The sequence below is a fragment of the Gamsiella multidivaricata genome (genome assembly GCF_025024155.1).
Source record: "Gamsiella multidivaricata strain RSA 2152 chromosome Unknown BC939scaffold_6, whole genome shotgun sequence".
Taxonomy (NCBI): Eukaryota; Fungi; Mortierellomycota; class Mortierellomycetes; order Mortierellales; family Mortierellaceae; genus Gamsiella; species Gamsiella multidivaricata.
In genome coordinates, this window is record NW_026251714.1 from 317,132 (window position 1) to 330,550 (window position 13,419).

General features: G+C 47.6%; 5 protein-coding genes across 5 annotated transcripts; 1 reads left to right on the forward strand and 4 right to left on the reverse strand.

Annotated features, from left to right (window-relative positions):
• Nucleotides 1–548: 548 nt before the first annotated feature.
• BC939DRAFT_499356 (uncharacterized protein) lies at nucleotides 549–1,281 on the forward strand (the record flags this gene model as incomplete). The annotated part of the gene is made up of 2 exons (XM_051559934.1): nucleotides 549–812; nucleotides 952–1,281. The coding sequence occupies 2 exons, from the start codon at nucleotides 549–551 to the stop codon at nucleotides 1,279–1,281; spliced, it is 594 nt and encodes a 197-aa protein (XP_051416433.1).
• A 135-nt stretch (nucleotides 1,282–1,416) lies between these two features.
• BC939DRAFT_406625 (uncharacterized protein) lies at nucleotides 1,417–2,468 on the reverse strand. The gene is made up of 4 exons (XM_051552855.1): nucleotides 2,262–2,468; nucleotides 2,020–2,162; nucleotides 1,773–1,889; nucleotides 1,417–1,673 (listed from the first exon to the last, which is right to left on the reverse strand). Exons 1-4 carry the CDS (start codon nucleotides 2,286–2,288, stop codon nucleotides 1,589–1,591), a joined length of 372 nt encoding a protein of 123 aa, XP_051416434.1. The 5' UTR covers nucleotides 2,289–2,468; the 3' UTR covers nucleotides 1,417–1,588.
• A 4-nt stretch (nucleotides 2,469–2,472) lies between these two features.
• On the reverse strand, nucleotides 2,473–5,450 carry BC939DRAFT_419565 (DNA polymerase alpha/epsilon subunit B-domain-containing protein). The gene is made up of 8 exons (XM_051553060.1): nucleotides 4,976–5,450; nucleotides 4,072–4,850; nucleotides 3,856–3,980; nucleotides 3,632–3,767; nucleotides 3,205–3,527; nucleotides 2,886–3,105; nucleotides 2,661–2,794; nucleotides 2,473–2,550 (listed from the first exon to the last, which is right to left on the reverse strand). The coding sequence occupies exons 1-8, from the start codon at nucleotides 5,163–5,165 to the stop codon at nucleotides 2,535–2,537; spliced, it is 1,923 nt and encodes a 640-aa protein (XP_051416435.1). The 5' UTR covers nucleotides 5,166–5,450; the 3' UTR covers nucleotides 2,473–2,534.
• BC939DRAFT_438643 (uncharacterized protein) lies at nucleotides 5,447–7,235 on the reverse strand. The gene is made up of 2 exons (XM_051553863.1): nucleotides 6,868–7,235; nucleotides 5,447–6,753 (listed from the first exon to the last, which is right to left on the reverse strand). Exons 1-2 carry the CDS (start codon nucleotides 6,959–6,961, stop codon nucleotides 5,717–5,719), a joined length of 1,131 nt encoding a protein of 376 aa, XP_051416436.1. The 5' UTR covers nucleotides 6,962–7,235; the 3' UTR covers nucleotides 5,447–5,716.
• Nucleotides 7,236–7,870: 635 nt separating this feature from the next.
• On the reverse strand, nucleotides 7,871–10,093 carry BC939DRAFT_257599 (uncharacterized protein). The gene is made up of 3 exons (XM_051551037.1): nucleotides 10,066–10,093; nucleotides 8,144–9,775; nucleotides 7,871–8,019 (listed from the first exon to the last, which is right to left on the reverse strand). Exons 2-3 carry the CDS (start codon nucleotides 9,687–9,689, stop codon nucleotides 7,982–7,984), a joined length of 1,584 nt encoding a protein of 527 aa, XP_051416437.1. The 5' UTR covers nucleotides 9,690–9,775; nucleotides 10,066–10,093; the 3' UTR covers nucleotides 7,871–7,981.
• Between the last annotated feature and the right edge of the window lie 3,326 nt (nucleotides 10,094–13,419).

A 13,419-nucleotide genomic window follows, 5' to 3' on the forward strand; every position in this document is an offset into this window, starting at 1 on the left:
TAAAGCAAAGAAGGAAAAGAAGGAGAAGAGAAGAAGAAGAAGAGGAGAAGAAGAGGAGAAGGAGGAGGAGGAGGGGGGGGTGGAAAGCGGTGTGAAATGAAAAAAGGGATCGAGAAACAAGGTTTTCGGTGTGTTATTGGAGAGAGTCCAGACGTAATGCCGTCTGCAAGAGCACCAGCTCCTCCAAGGCGGGGTAACAGGCCCGGCGTGGAGGAGGAGGAGGAGGGGGGGCAGGTGGAGGAGGGGTGCGATCCTCCTCCACTTTCCGGCTCGTCCTCGCCCTTCACCGCCAGTCTTCATCCTATTTCCCTCCGGCGCGTGGTATCATTGGCAGCCCTTCCAAACTTTACTCTGAAATATTTTACCCGCTCTATTCGCTCTATTCGCTCTATTGCGTCCGAGGGCAGCGCAAGGGAGCAAGTTAAGGGCTGTGGGTTCCTGCGATGCTGATCGTTGTTTACTTCTAGCAAAATGGCTGGGCTAAAAAGCGTCAAAGGCCCAGGAACCCAAGCACATCAACTCTTCAGGACCTCGCTCAACATCACACCATGGCTGCATCAACAACACGTTCCCAGAGCTTGTCCCACTTCAGGCGCATCCTCAAGGAAGTCCACCTCCAGTACACACATCCCAACGAATTCACAGGAAAGGGCCTCCATGGCATCAATGTCCACTCCAACAAGGTCTGGACCGAAACCCTCAAGGACGCCTTCCGCAAGCACGCCAACGAGACCGACCCTGCTAAGCTGAAGAAACTGGATACAGACGGAGAGGACATGGCGAGCTACCTCGAGAGTCAGCGCAGACACAAGGTACAGCACGGCTCTTTTTATCATAAAAAGAGACAGATCGAACATCAATTGATCGACCCGAAATATAAACAAAAAAAAAAACCAATATCAAGAGCTGACATTACTATTCATCTCTTTACGCGGTTTAAACATCTCTTAGGAATTGGTTGAGAGATACAACCCTAGCTTCTGGGACGAGGAAAAGGGTCTTCAGGTTGACAAGACCGCCAAGATGGTTGGATTCGAGATGCCTGAAAAGTTTGACGAGACACAGAAGAACGAAAAGTTGGTTGCTGCACCCAGATTCTCTTATAAAAAGGACAAGGACGCAGCAGCAGCGGCAGCAGCAGCATCGGCATCGGAAAAGTATGAGGAGCTGCAGGCACCTGAGGAACCAAAGAAGCGTACATTCAAGATCCCCAAGGCCTTTGGATTCGCAGAAGAGGCCGCAGAGGACATTGGTCGTGCTGGAGATCGCAAGATCGAGTAAAAAATCCCCAAGTAAGCTGGGGCCAGATTAACATGGACACCATAGACGACAACACTGTAAAATAATTAAAAAGACGTTTATAAAACACACGACTGATAAAATACAGATACAGATACCACCCAAAAGACTTTGATTGTACGTAGACAGGTATTGAAGAACGCAGCTTCTGGGCTTTGTCCTGTCTTTTAGCAACGCTTTATTATAATAGCTTGCGTTTGCCATGTTATTTTTTTTTTTTTGTTCCAACTCTTCCGAGATGCAAAACAGAGTCGCGTATCGTATCGGGGCGGAGAGAGTCCATGAGATATTAACCCATAAGATGAGAGATATCCGTGTCTGCGTCAAACACAGACTTTACATGATCCTCCTTCAAACGCATATCCTTCTCGAACCTAGGGTTTTTGTTCAAACGATAATGTCAATGCATATCTCATTTAGTCGGCCGAGTTCCCTTCTTTTTTTTTTTTTTTTTTTTTCATCCTCCGGCTTACCTCTCGCCCATTCTCTCGTCATGACCCTCCACAGCCAGAGCCATCTGCGGTGTTTTCGCCTCCACAATAAACTTGTTATCGCAATGCGGACAATACTCATCTTCTTCTTCAAAGTTTCTAATGATTTGTAATGAAGACAGTACGTAGCCATTAGACCTGAGTAAGAGAGACCAACTGAACCAAGCAATATGGCACAAAAAACAACAAACAACAACAACTACAAAAGAAAAAAAAAAAATTCCCGTACGCCATATCCTTGCGGAAGACCTTTTTGCACTTTTTGCAACCAAAGATCATCTCTGTTGTTTTCCTGAGAGGATGATCTGTTGCCTCAGCGTGGCAGTCCGAGCAGTCGAACCATTGCTTGCAGCAGGGCGCACGAATCGAGGCCTAGTCATCAGAATCAGCGACGGTGCCTGTGTTAGTACCAAGTCCCCCCTTTGCTCCATGTCCTGACAAGGCTCCTATGTAATGATGCTGCTGGGGTACCTGGACGTTGAGGATGTGTTTGCACATGATTCCGTTTGCTAGATGGTGAAAGTGGTAGGTTATAGGTTGCAAGATGAGTTTTGTGAGCACGATCAACAAGGGGGCGATGTGTCCAAGATGCAGTTGGTCCAATCAGAAGACCGTGCAGTGCTATCGGCGCCACCAATTTTTGAGATCATCTTTTTTGTGTTCCCGAACCGCGAGTTTGTTTGTGTCAGTGCGGGTCCGGCCCAAAAATTGCAAGTTTTATTTTTGAATGAGCATCTTTCGCGTCTATTTAGGTATTTGACTGATTGGAAGGACGCAGAGAGAGAGAGAGAGAGAGAAGGCACAATAGGTATGTCAGCATTTCACTAAACAACAGCAAACAGCAATGCAAACAAATACATTTGGACGTACCAAATATCGGATTCCCTGCTTGCTGGGTAGTAGACCATCCACGAGTAGTCGCTGGTGGGGAAGCTCCCTGGGTTCATACAATGGCAGTTCTGATACTTGAAACTGTACGCCTCGAATTTGTCCGCCAGAATTAACTATCGCCACATCAACGAGCATTGAATTAGAAAACCATCCATGAAATTGAACGGAGCCAACGATTTCAACAGGCAGGTGGGTTATGCTTACAGCATCGGGGATCGGATAGATTCGAAGGGCATGGTCATGGGCCCAAGAGACCTGCCGCGTAGTCAAAGGCAGTGGACAGAGATGTGCGCCATCAACGATAGTCCTGATGAGCTGCTTCTGAATCACCACATCGCCGACTGGCGGAACTATACAATTTCTCAAAAGTCGGTTCAAGATATCCTCTCTAAAGATCACAATTTCTTGGTTACAATACTTGATTCTATATCAGACAAAGCGAACAACAAAACCTGTATAAGTAAAGATCCAATATTATCAATGTTGTGTGCATTAGACCAAGTTACCGCTTTAGTAAATATACCTGCATGGGTTCGACGCAAAAACGGAGCGCTTCACCAACGACCTCATCTTTGCTGTGTAGAAATCTGGAATTTTGGGCCTTGGCAGAATGCTTCCGCCCCACGGGTCATTTGGACCAGGCACAAAAACAAAGTAGCTGGACCTGGCTAACTCGTCGAATTCAGCAATCAATTCCGCAAGGGCATTGAAGCCATCCCGGTACTGCCCCGACTCCAGACCATTGAACAGAAAAGGCTGGGATTTAAAGCTACCGCACATAATAAATGCGAGTGGTATATTCGCTGAGGAGTAGCCATCGAAAATCGTGCGAAGTGTGGTGAAGGTCTAAGGTTAAGGTGAGAGAGATGATACAATGACATATTAGTGCACCAAACAAAATAGACTTAAGAGTTCTTATCTCTGGCAGGCTGGCAGGCACACCGTGTTACCTTGGGTTGATCGAGCCAGAGGTCAGAGAGGATGACGAACATAATATTGGGATACTCCCCAGCAATGACGCTGAGCTGATCCTCGCTTCTCATCTCTTTCGGCGCTCCCAAAAAGTCGATATTTCCAAAAACTTTCCTATGGTTATCGAATCAGGGTCCTGTTTAGAAAGCTTTTTTTTCGATCCGATATCTGCATGGAACAAATGTTCTCGGTCTGTAAGTACTTTGTTTCTTCCCGTAACTCTGGTGGCGGTAATCCAATGGTATCGACAAGAATTACGTTGTCGTCCGTATAAAGTCCCTCCACCAGCACGAAGCAGTTCTCTGTGAACAATCCTGCAGAGTTTTTCTAAAATCGTGAAAGTATTGGATTTAGGATGCGGGTCTCAAGCCTTCGATAACAAACATTCAAGTCTAGATCCCCTTCTCAGAAGACTTACGCTATTATCCAGCACTAGTTCGATTCGATCGTCCGCATCCTCCAGACAAAACTTGCCGTCGCCCATCTGGACCAACATACCAAACATTAGGAAGCGCTCCCCGCATCTGCCCTTGAGTGCCTTGAGAGGCGTCAGCTTTAAATATCGATCTTGCTGCATCCCCCCAGTGAAGACAGGCGGAGCAAAACATTCGTTCCGCATAATACGCTGCAAAAGCACCTGATACCTCGCTCTAAACATTGCCGTCTTTTCCTCCGCTGTGCCCAGAACATGGTTCGACATATTTGCTGCAGAGTTCATTGATCCATTGGCGCGATTTTCATGTCCGTGTTCTGTGTCGTGCTGTCTTTGGGAAGGGTCGGTCCGAACGAAGGTCTTGATATCGGATGCCCACGCCCAGCGGGGCATCGAGAAGGCGTCGATGACATGGAACATTTCTGTAATGTCCAAATCATCCTCTACTTCCTCATTAGTATCGTAGCTTTGTACCGCCTCGTGATCCATCAGATAGTCCTGATCATGACTATTGGATTCATGTTGTTGCTCCTCTTCGCCTTCCATCTCCTGGATCCTGTGCCGCATGGACGCCATGTCGATTGATTCAAGATCTCGTGGATCTGGCCGTTGTAGCTGTGAATGCGTATTGACCTGAGAAGCGGTCATTTGTGATTTGTGTGGATCCAGGGGGTTGCGGGTCGGCTTCTCATGTAAATGATGAGTCCATTTCTGCATGCTTTCCAACACAACTTCCAGACGGGCACGGCTCACGAGATTCAATCCTGATCAGTTCAAATCAAATGCAGAGAGACGTGTTTTTCTCGTGTTAGTCATAGGTTGACAATGGATATGACTAAAGGTAACGTCTTCAAAAGCCTGCTGAAAAGGTATATAGTTTTCATCTCACCCTCTCGAGCAACATATCCTGCAGCGATGTTCTCCAGTGTGTCGTTCAAGTCCTCGGGCGGCACGTTCTGGCTCTCCAAAGTCTCTTCGAGGTATTCTGTGGCATCGAGTTGAAGCGTGAGCTGATGTTTCTTGAACGTCCTGACAATCTGACGCCGGGCAGCCATCATTCTCGCCCTTGAGGTGGACATGGTAGGAAAAGAGTGCTTTGTGTTCGAGGGTCAATCAGGGGAGACGAAAGGTGGAAGGACAGGGGGGTGTAAAGCCGATGAAAAGAAAAAAAAAAAAGAAAAAAAAAGGGATACTGCTTTTTTGGTCGTTTTGGTGGCAATAACGGCCGCTTTCCCAGAACGCGACTCTGAGCGTGTTTGTTTGTTTTGCTCCACTCCACGCGCGCATTAAATTACGCGTGGCTTTGTTTCAGATCGCTCACAACCTGGCTCGCTCATTCAGGAACACATGGAAAGACATGGAGGGTTCATTAATCTTTAATAGCATCATATCATTAATAAATATACACGTATTTCTTTTTTGTAGAATCGCCTGGTATAGCGCCGGGTAAACTTTGGAGAAGAGACGAAGAGTAAAGAAAAGAAGAGAAGAGGAAGAGAGTGGGGTGATATTTAAAAATAGTCTCCAAAGCTGAGGTACTCTATCTCAACCATCACTGGAGACCAATATTAAAAAAATGCTGGGTGTAGGATGCGGAGCGGTACGAGGATTGAGAATGAACAGGGGCCCTTTATGCCTGGACGACACCTCCCTCATCCTCATCCTCATCCTCATCCTCACCATCATCACCATTCATGTCCTCGTTCTCCTGATCGAGTCCCTTCATGATTTTGTAGGCACGTATCCTCTCCCTGCAAACCTTGTCTTGATGCACTGTGACGCCATAATGTTCTGGGAAGTGTCGGCACTGCTCCACAAAGTGCATCTTCTTGACCAGGTACGTGAGTGCCGCCTGATCCTGTCGATGGTTCGTTCGAGAGGAGCCCGAAGGTGCGATGCACTCCTTGGTCGACGAGCACTTGTACCACTCATTCAACAGTCCATTGTAGATCCGATCGTTCGACGCATCAAACGCGATAACTGCTCCATTACAGTTGGTCTCCTGAGCGTAGGTCTCGAGCGTGTCACCATAGTACTGTGGCAAGCCTGGATGCGTATACTGTCGGAACGATCCCGAACTCTGCGGACTCCAGAAACCAAACTTGTCCAGATATCCAGGCAGGTATCGCAAAAAATCCAATGCCAGCATATTGCCCGAATCCATCCACAACAGTAACCCACGGTCCTGGTCTGCGACCTCCTTGATGATGCCTGCTTTCCAGCCGTACTCTCCTCGAGCGATCGTAATGTCCCAAAAGTCGGGGTACTTTTCGTATTCGAAATCCTTGTATTCGTCAATGTATTGGTTGTCCTTTAGGTACTGAAGCTGGGACAATTGCTCGCTCGTCATCCCTCCAAGATTGTAAACAACCATCTTTGGTCGCACTTCTGTACGCTCTAGACCCTCAAAAACCTCCGACAGCGAATAAAGAAAACTCTCGAGGGCGCAAAAGTGGTTGGCAGAGGCTGCGGTGACGATTGTGAAATTCTTGGTCAAAGTTTCCAGAGGAGAGTTGGTGCGATCAGTGACATAGGGCAGGTCCTTTTCTGGATCCGGGAGTCCGTTGTTCTCGCGTTCGAACTCTTTATTGAACTCGTCCTGAAAAGGATCGCCATAGGCATTGTCGCCATGGTATCGGTATGGTGGGATATTATTTGATTCATTCCCTGATGATACGTTGAATTGAAGGTTAGAATGCAATATATCAGGGACCAATTGCTTGTTTCGGGAACCTTTAAGGTCAGTCCTTCTAAATAAAGCCCATTGGAGACCATGCTCACCTTGAAGGCGGACGGTGGACCAAATCAACCATACAAGGACGAGCGTCGACAGTATAAGGATCGTATGGAGGTACGAGAACCTCGCGAATGCCATTGTTGGTTGCGTGCAAGTTGAGGTGCAATAGTTCGAAGGGCGGTAGGCCAGAATTGGCGTTGATGAAAACCAAAAGGAAAGGGTGACGGAAGATGATGAAAGGGGAGGATCTTCCAGGATAACACAGGGAAAACGGACGAGGGTGGGAACAAGAAGGTCAGGATAGAGAGGGACGTTTAGATAACTCGAGAAGGCATGAGTGGAGCAGTGGTGTGATGATGACAAAAAGGAAGAGATGAAATCGTGATCCCGGTTAGCAAAAAAAAAAAAAAAAAAGAACGAATGAATGATGACGCGATGGAGGGTTGTCTCAGGAAAGGGGCATGGGAGAGTGGGGAGGGGGAATTGTGTGTGGGTTGGAAGTAAATGATGGACGCCGTAACCATGAAAGACGTTGACCGGGGATAAGCAGCACATTGCACTCCAGTGCCTGCCTGAGCTAAAAATACATGCATGTAGACTACTGCAGATACTGCACACTGCTGCCTTTTTAGTATTCTAGTGCGTTTTGGTAATCTCTATCGCACACTTAAACCTTAATTAAATTAAAAAGCGCTGTGGAAACACTCCTGGTCAGGAACGGTTTCGCCGATAGTACCTAAGACAGGCAAGCTGCTCGCCTTCGCCATCGGAGAATTCCTCAAAGTAAGGGTGATCGGTCTAAATAGAGGGGAAATGGACCAACCCGAGGACACATTCTACCCTATGACTCGTCCTCTTCATGAGAGACTACGTGTCTTGTTGGTTATTACCGACAACCTCCCAGTCTAGCGTCGCCTTGTGTTAGGCATTAGTGCGATCTGGTCTCACAGCACCCGAGTATCCAGCGCACTAAAATTGACCCACCTTCCATAAAAAAAACAAAGTGCGTACCCTGATGTCATTTATCTTTCTCTGAATTGGGGGGTGCTGACAGTACCTTTCGAAGAACCCATGAAGATCTTTATTTTATTTTTTTTGTCTGGCTCTTCATGATGGCCATGTACGCTGCAGCGAGCGCATGGAGTGTTACATCGGACGTTAGAGCGGCACACGAGGACCAGTTACATAAAGATCCACTATTGGTTGCATGCATAAAATAATAGAGTGAATAAAACACACAAAGTCTTTGGAATTCCGTACGCGCGCGAAGCAGACATCTTGACTCAAAAAAAAAAAAAAAAATTGTTATCAACCACTTACTCTCAAGTCGGAACTCCCTGTTGGCACTAGACGGTGTAGCGAGTGATTCAGACGACATTGTGTGCTTTACATCCTCGCCGCCCACTAGCCCGCATAAAAGAATCAGCTGGAGTGTATGTTTCCTGATAATGTGCTTTGTTTCCGTAGACGTGTTAAGTTCCGCAGGGCCTGGCAGTTGAATCCACACAGTAGTTTGCCAAACACCTTCCTCGTCCTCCTCATCTCGATCTCGATCCTGATTCTGATCGTGCTCCTCCTCATCGTCACTGTCGGCTAGTGGCCTGCCTGGGTCGTTTATACCAGCTCCCTTGAGTATCATCTCAACGCGTCGTTGATATCGCCGTTCGCGTTGCTGCAATTGCGGAGTCAGCGAGACCGCCATGATCTCCGCCTTGAACTTTGCTTCGATAGTGTTAATGATACGTGATGTATTGAAACTGCCGGATGGAGAGGGTGAAAGACCGTGCGGGTTTGATACTGTGGTAGATGCTGAGGTTTTCCGGGTATGTGTAGATTGCGCTTGTTGTTGCGTAGAGTAGTCCAAACTATGTCGTTTCGGCTTGAAGAAAAATCGTTTAAAGTCATTAGAGTTGCTGTTTCCATTCTGTTCTGGGTTCTGCTGGTTTGTTGAGGCCTTATCGCTTGGGTGCTGACTGTGTGCCTCTTGTTGAAGCATATCATATAGATGAGAGTTGCTCCAGTTGTAGGTCTTCTCCTGGTATATCTGTGTATTGTCCTTGTCCTTTCCAGCCTCTGGTATCGCCAGCAAGCCATTGTCGGCGTAGATGCGTCCTGACTGCAATTTCTGCTGCTGTTGCTGAGCGAATGTCGTCCCTTGGACCAGTTGGGGCGCGGCACTCCGATTCAACAACACGGCTTGGTTCTGGTAACGTAGCTTGAATGGGACGGGCGCGACAGAGACCTCTCTCAGAAGGGTGTGCTCCACCACCTTCAGAATACCCTTCTTGACAACGAACCGAGGGTGCGGTACCAAGGTCTCGGGCTGTGGAACATGATCGTCCTCCTCATGATCATGACGGCTATCGCGCCTTCCGTGCTTTCCCCTGTCCCTTTCCTTTCTTGCGTCGTGTCTTCCTCCATGATGGCCTTTCTGTGGCCCAAATCGAATCTTGAGCGGTAATTTCTGCCCGGGAAACACCACTTCTGACTGCAGTGAACAAGAGTAAGGGATTTGGAATGGCTCCCAAAGACCAGTGTAATTGGCAGGATCATCATCGGACTCGGGGCTACTCGAACGTGTTGTATCCACAGATGAACGCGGGGATGATTCTGTCGACGAATTGGGCACGTCTGCCGGCAACGCTGAAGTAGAGTGCGCAGCTGGTAAGGCAGAGCCTGCGGAATTAGAGTGTTCGATCGATGACATAGTCTGCTTTAGTGGTTGCTGCTCCTGCTGCCTTTTCTCAGATGTGGTAGGAGGCAAAGTCATCTTGGAGTGTAATGCCGAAGGTAAAGAGATAGATATGAGCTGCGTTGGGCGCGGCAGATCGATAGTCGGGAGCATAGCGAGCGCAGATTTGATCATGGAGAGCGATATGAGTGATTTCGATGTGTGCTCCTGCTCTTCGGTCGTTGCTGAGGGCACCGTGGTTAGCCCAGCGTCTGTGGAAACTGCAGAGGCAATAGGAGAAGGATGGACCACTGAATTAGTCTCCAGTGCAGATAGATTTGGTCGACTTCCACATTGCTCGTGATCATTCACTGCGAGAGTCGATCTTGGTGTTGGCGAGGAAGGCGATCTTGGTGGAGCAGGGGGAGGCAGGCAGGAGTTAAGGACCCACACCTCCTGAGATGCCTCGATGTCGGTGATGCATGGAAAGGGCCTTTGGAGGATAGCCCGGATGGTGTACTTTATCTTTGCGTTAGGGCTGTAGCTGCTGGAAGGAAGTAAAGTCGCTGACCTGTTATGTGTAGCTGTGGATTGCGCGAAGGTCGAATCCAAAGGAGTGGAGGGGGACGAAGAAGGTGCTAATGCTCGGCTATGAACTGACGGGTGGACCAAGGGAACCTCAAACGCCTTCTCATAGTCGCCGGTCGCGACTGTCAGACCCTTTGGTTTGGTGTGTTGGAGCGGGAAGTGCCAGATATGGTGTCCGAGTATCTCTTCCGTGTGATGGTTGGCAACCTTCTTGTTTTCAAGTGCTATGGGCAAGGGTCGACATGTTCCGAAATTGCGAATCGATTTGTTGTTTGGTTAAAGTGTGCGCATGGTTGGGGATGAGATCAGGCTAGCTCCGCAAGCGCGCATGAAAAAACATTGTCTTACCTGCCCAGTGTGCTTCAGCTTTTGCCTCGTACATGATGACAATATCTCGCCCTCTGCAGTCATAATTACAGGAGAACTTGACAGTGCCTTTGATCGTGCCGACTTTGTCTGGGGTTGAGCCATAGACCAGAGGCATCCCATGGGGACCGACGTGGCCGGTCTCGATGTGGATTGAGAGCTCTCTTCTTTTAGCATCTGCTGGGGAGGTATCTTTAGATGTTCGCATTATGTGTCTGGAATTACAGCTGTGGTTTTCGAAACAGTCGTTGCTGGATAGAGAGTAGGCGAGGAATTAAGGTAAAAAAAAGTTTAAGAAAGAAGCTATTGACTGCCCTGGGGATGGCGAGAGATAGTGAGATTTGGAGGCTGTGAGAAGGGGCGAGCCTGTGGAAGTGAGTCTGAAAGTTACCTACAAGGCGCTATGAGACAAGGGGTGTGGTAGAGAGATTAGCTGAGATCGATGTGAAGGAAGAGATAAAGGTGTGGGGAAGAACTAAAAATATGAAGGAGTGGAAGTAACTGTGGAAGTGCTGCCAAAAGATGTACACGGGTGTGTATGTGTTCTTTTTTCCCTTTTGCGTCGTCTTGCTTTGGTTTGCAAACACAAGGGGAGGGAGGGTCGGAAGGAATAGATCGAGAAAATCAAGAGCGCTGCAGAGAGAGAAGTGTGTTCAGGAACGACCTTTTTGCCTGAATACGGCCCGGGTCAAGGTGCAGCAGGTTCCTCCTTTTATACGAAGTTTGCGCTCGTATTCATGTTTTTGCTCAGCGAGATCCATAAGTATCTACTCCGCCGGACTTCCGAATAAAACAGCGACAATGCGTTTACTCTTGTACGCACAGATAGTTCGTGGTGCAGATTGAGGCGCCTGATCTGATCCAGGAAACAGCCCACGACATGGCGTGAGTAACGAAGGGGGGACCACAGGCTCGGCGCTCGGCTAGCAATTGCCTTTATCCATTGCGATTATATGGCGGTGTACAAGGTCGAGTATAGGGTAGAAAAAAAAGAAAAAGAGATCGCTCATGCACTCTAAACCTTGACTCGAGAATTTCACCATCAATTTCTAGGCGAGTCCCGGCTCCAAAAGCCCTGATTGGCATGGACACTTCGATCAAGCAATAATGAACACTGAATTTCAGTCCATGGTAATGAAAATGCAGACGAAAGTTATGAAATTTCGACTTTGGATAAGCTCGAACTGGGAGACAAAACATCATTGCAGCCCATCCTTTGCAGTGTAGACCACTATTTGATGCGCATCCGTCCCTCACCTCATTTCATTGACCATGCTCACTGCAACTTGAAGGACGAATCTTGTTAGTCGCCGTTGATGGGTTCCCTCTTGTGAAAAATAAATAAATAAATAAATAAATAAATGCCAAGACTATTATCAAAACAAGTGCCAAGAAAATATCCATTTGTTGTACTCAATGTGGCGGAGCGCACGCGTTTGGGGTCGTATATTCACTGTAGGCGGTCGCCCGACTTCCTTCAGACCTGTCGTATAGTTGCACAAAATTAAGAATGCACACCGCGCGTTGAGAAATGCACCCAAAAATAACAATCTATGTGATCCGCGTGGGCTGTTGCCAACCCTCGGTGGCCAAGGATTTCTCTTGAACCCTTTCGTTATACCCTGATGGTGGTAATGATGGTTATCCGGTGCTCTATGAACTTGTTTGCCAGCACTCATATCCCTTGGTTCCGATGAAATGAGGGGGATCTATCGGGCTTTTGCATAAAAAAAAATGACGGGTAAATCAAAAGCTCCCTTCTTCCCTCGGCATGAGTAAAAGTTTTCGGATGAGTAATGGTGGTACGACGCGTTACATATCAACATGAATATTCGCGATAGTGGCCAAGATTCTCTATACCTTTATTGTCCTTGAGGCACTACTGGCCATGGATGATACTGGTCGAGATTAAAATCTAGGAATCAGTTTCCCTGGAGGATAGCGCGGTGTGACCATGGCGGGCACAAAAATAGGAGGCATCCCGATCTTGATCTTCAAGATCGTCATCGAATTATGCTATATCACGACCATGCCACATTGGACATTTGTCTTTATGCTCCATATGTTTGGCATCTTAATCACCACCAATATTGCCCAGCTCTGTGTCGGTGCCGAGACTCGGCTTCCAAAAATCTCCCGTTTTCCACTGGAGTCCTGGCCCTCTACAGCAACAATATCAGCCTGCGTATTCTTCTTGCATGTAGTTTCGATAGGCGTCATCACCGGTTGAATAATGCCAGAAATACTCCACGACCCTAATCTCCTCTCTCGGTTTGACATTTAGTGGCGTCAGAGGGCGCTTTCTCGTATACCACCTTGTATTTATTCTTCACCGCAGTGCGTTCTTTTGGTTAATGCGACTCCCGTGCCATATGGAGTCTTGCAGAAGGACGGGTGTGTAGGGTGCTCGAATTCTAGTATATGGTGCTATTCATCGGACACTGTCTTCCCTCAGGTCAAATGAAGCGGGAAAAAAAAAAAAAAAGCTTCAAATGCGTGTCGGTGCTTTATTAAAGACCAACTAGATAGCGATCGCGGCCTTTGCACAAACAATGCGTCGTAAAGATCACTGAGCATCTCAATTTTGACGCCCTTCATTTCTCCTCGTCAATAGCTGAAGAGTCATTCGCCCCTCTTCCCGAGGAGTTGTCAAGAGTGAAGAAAAGAGGGAGGGATTGAAGAACATTAAAGTGCAATAGCATTAAAAGGAGAAAACGACTTCTCGAATGAGTGCCGGCAGAGAGCCGCGAAGAAGCGACAAAGCTTTGTAGCGATGTAGATCTTTCGAAACAAATGATAGAAACGCGCTGCAAAGCCCTGCCATCTGAATGGAGTCCTCAGTGACATTGTAGAGCCGGGGGATAGCATTCGCATTGGAAGAGCGTTTTTTTTTTTTTTTTTTTTTTGTTGCATACAATCTAATTATCGTTGGAGGGTTTTTACATGTTACCACATATACTATGAAGCTTCA

Coding starts and splice junctions, on each gene's coding strand:
- BC939DRAFT_406625 (XM_051552855.1), bottom strand. CDS start 2,288: ATGTGCAAACACATCCTCAACGTCCAG. Junction 2,163..2,261: donor AACACATCCTCAACGTCCAG/GTACCCCAGCAG, acceptor TCTGATGACTAG/GCCTCGATTCGTGCGCCCTG. Junction 1,674..1,772: donor GACGAGAGAATGGGCGAGAG/GTAAGCCGGAGG, acceptor CAAAAACCCTAG/GTTCGAGAAGGATATGCGTT.
- BC939DRAFT_419565 (XM_051553060.1), bottom strand. CDS start 5,165: ATGTCCACCTCAAGGGCGAGAATGATGGCTGCCCGGCGTCAGATTGTC. Junction 3,768..3,855: donor GAGTTACGGGAAGAAACAAA/GTACTTACAGAC, acceptor CGATAACCATAG/GAAAGTTTTTGGAAATATCG. Junction 2,795..2,885: donor TCTATCCGATCCCCGATGCT/GTAAGCATAACC, acceptor ATGTGGCGATAG/TTAATTCTGGCGGACAAATT.
- BC939DRAFT_438643 (XM_051553863.1), bottom strand. CDS start 6,961: ATGGCATTCGCGAGGTTCTCGTACCTCCATACGATCCTTATACTGTCG. Junction 6,754..6,867: donor GTCCACCGTCCGCCTTCAAG/GTGAGCATGGTC, acceptor ACGTATCATCAG/GGAATGAATCAAATAATATC.
- BC939DRAFT_257599 (XM_051551037.1), bottom strand. CDS start 9,689: ATGATCAAATCTGCGCTCGCTATGCTCCCGACTATCGATCTGCCGCGC. Junction 8,020..8,143: donor CAGGGAGTTCCGACTTGAGA/GTAAGTGGTTGA, acceptor TGCAACCAATAG/TGGATCTTTATGTAACTGGT.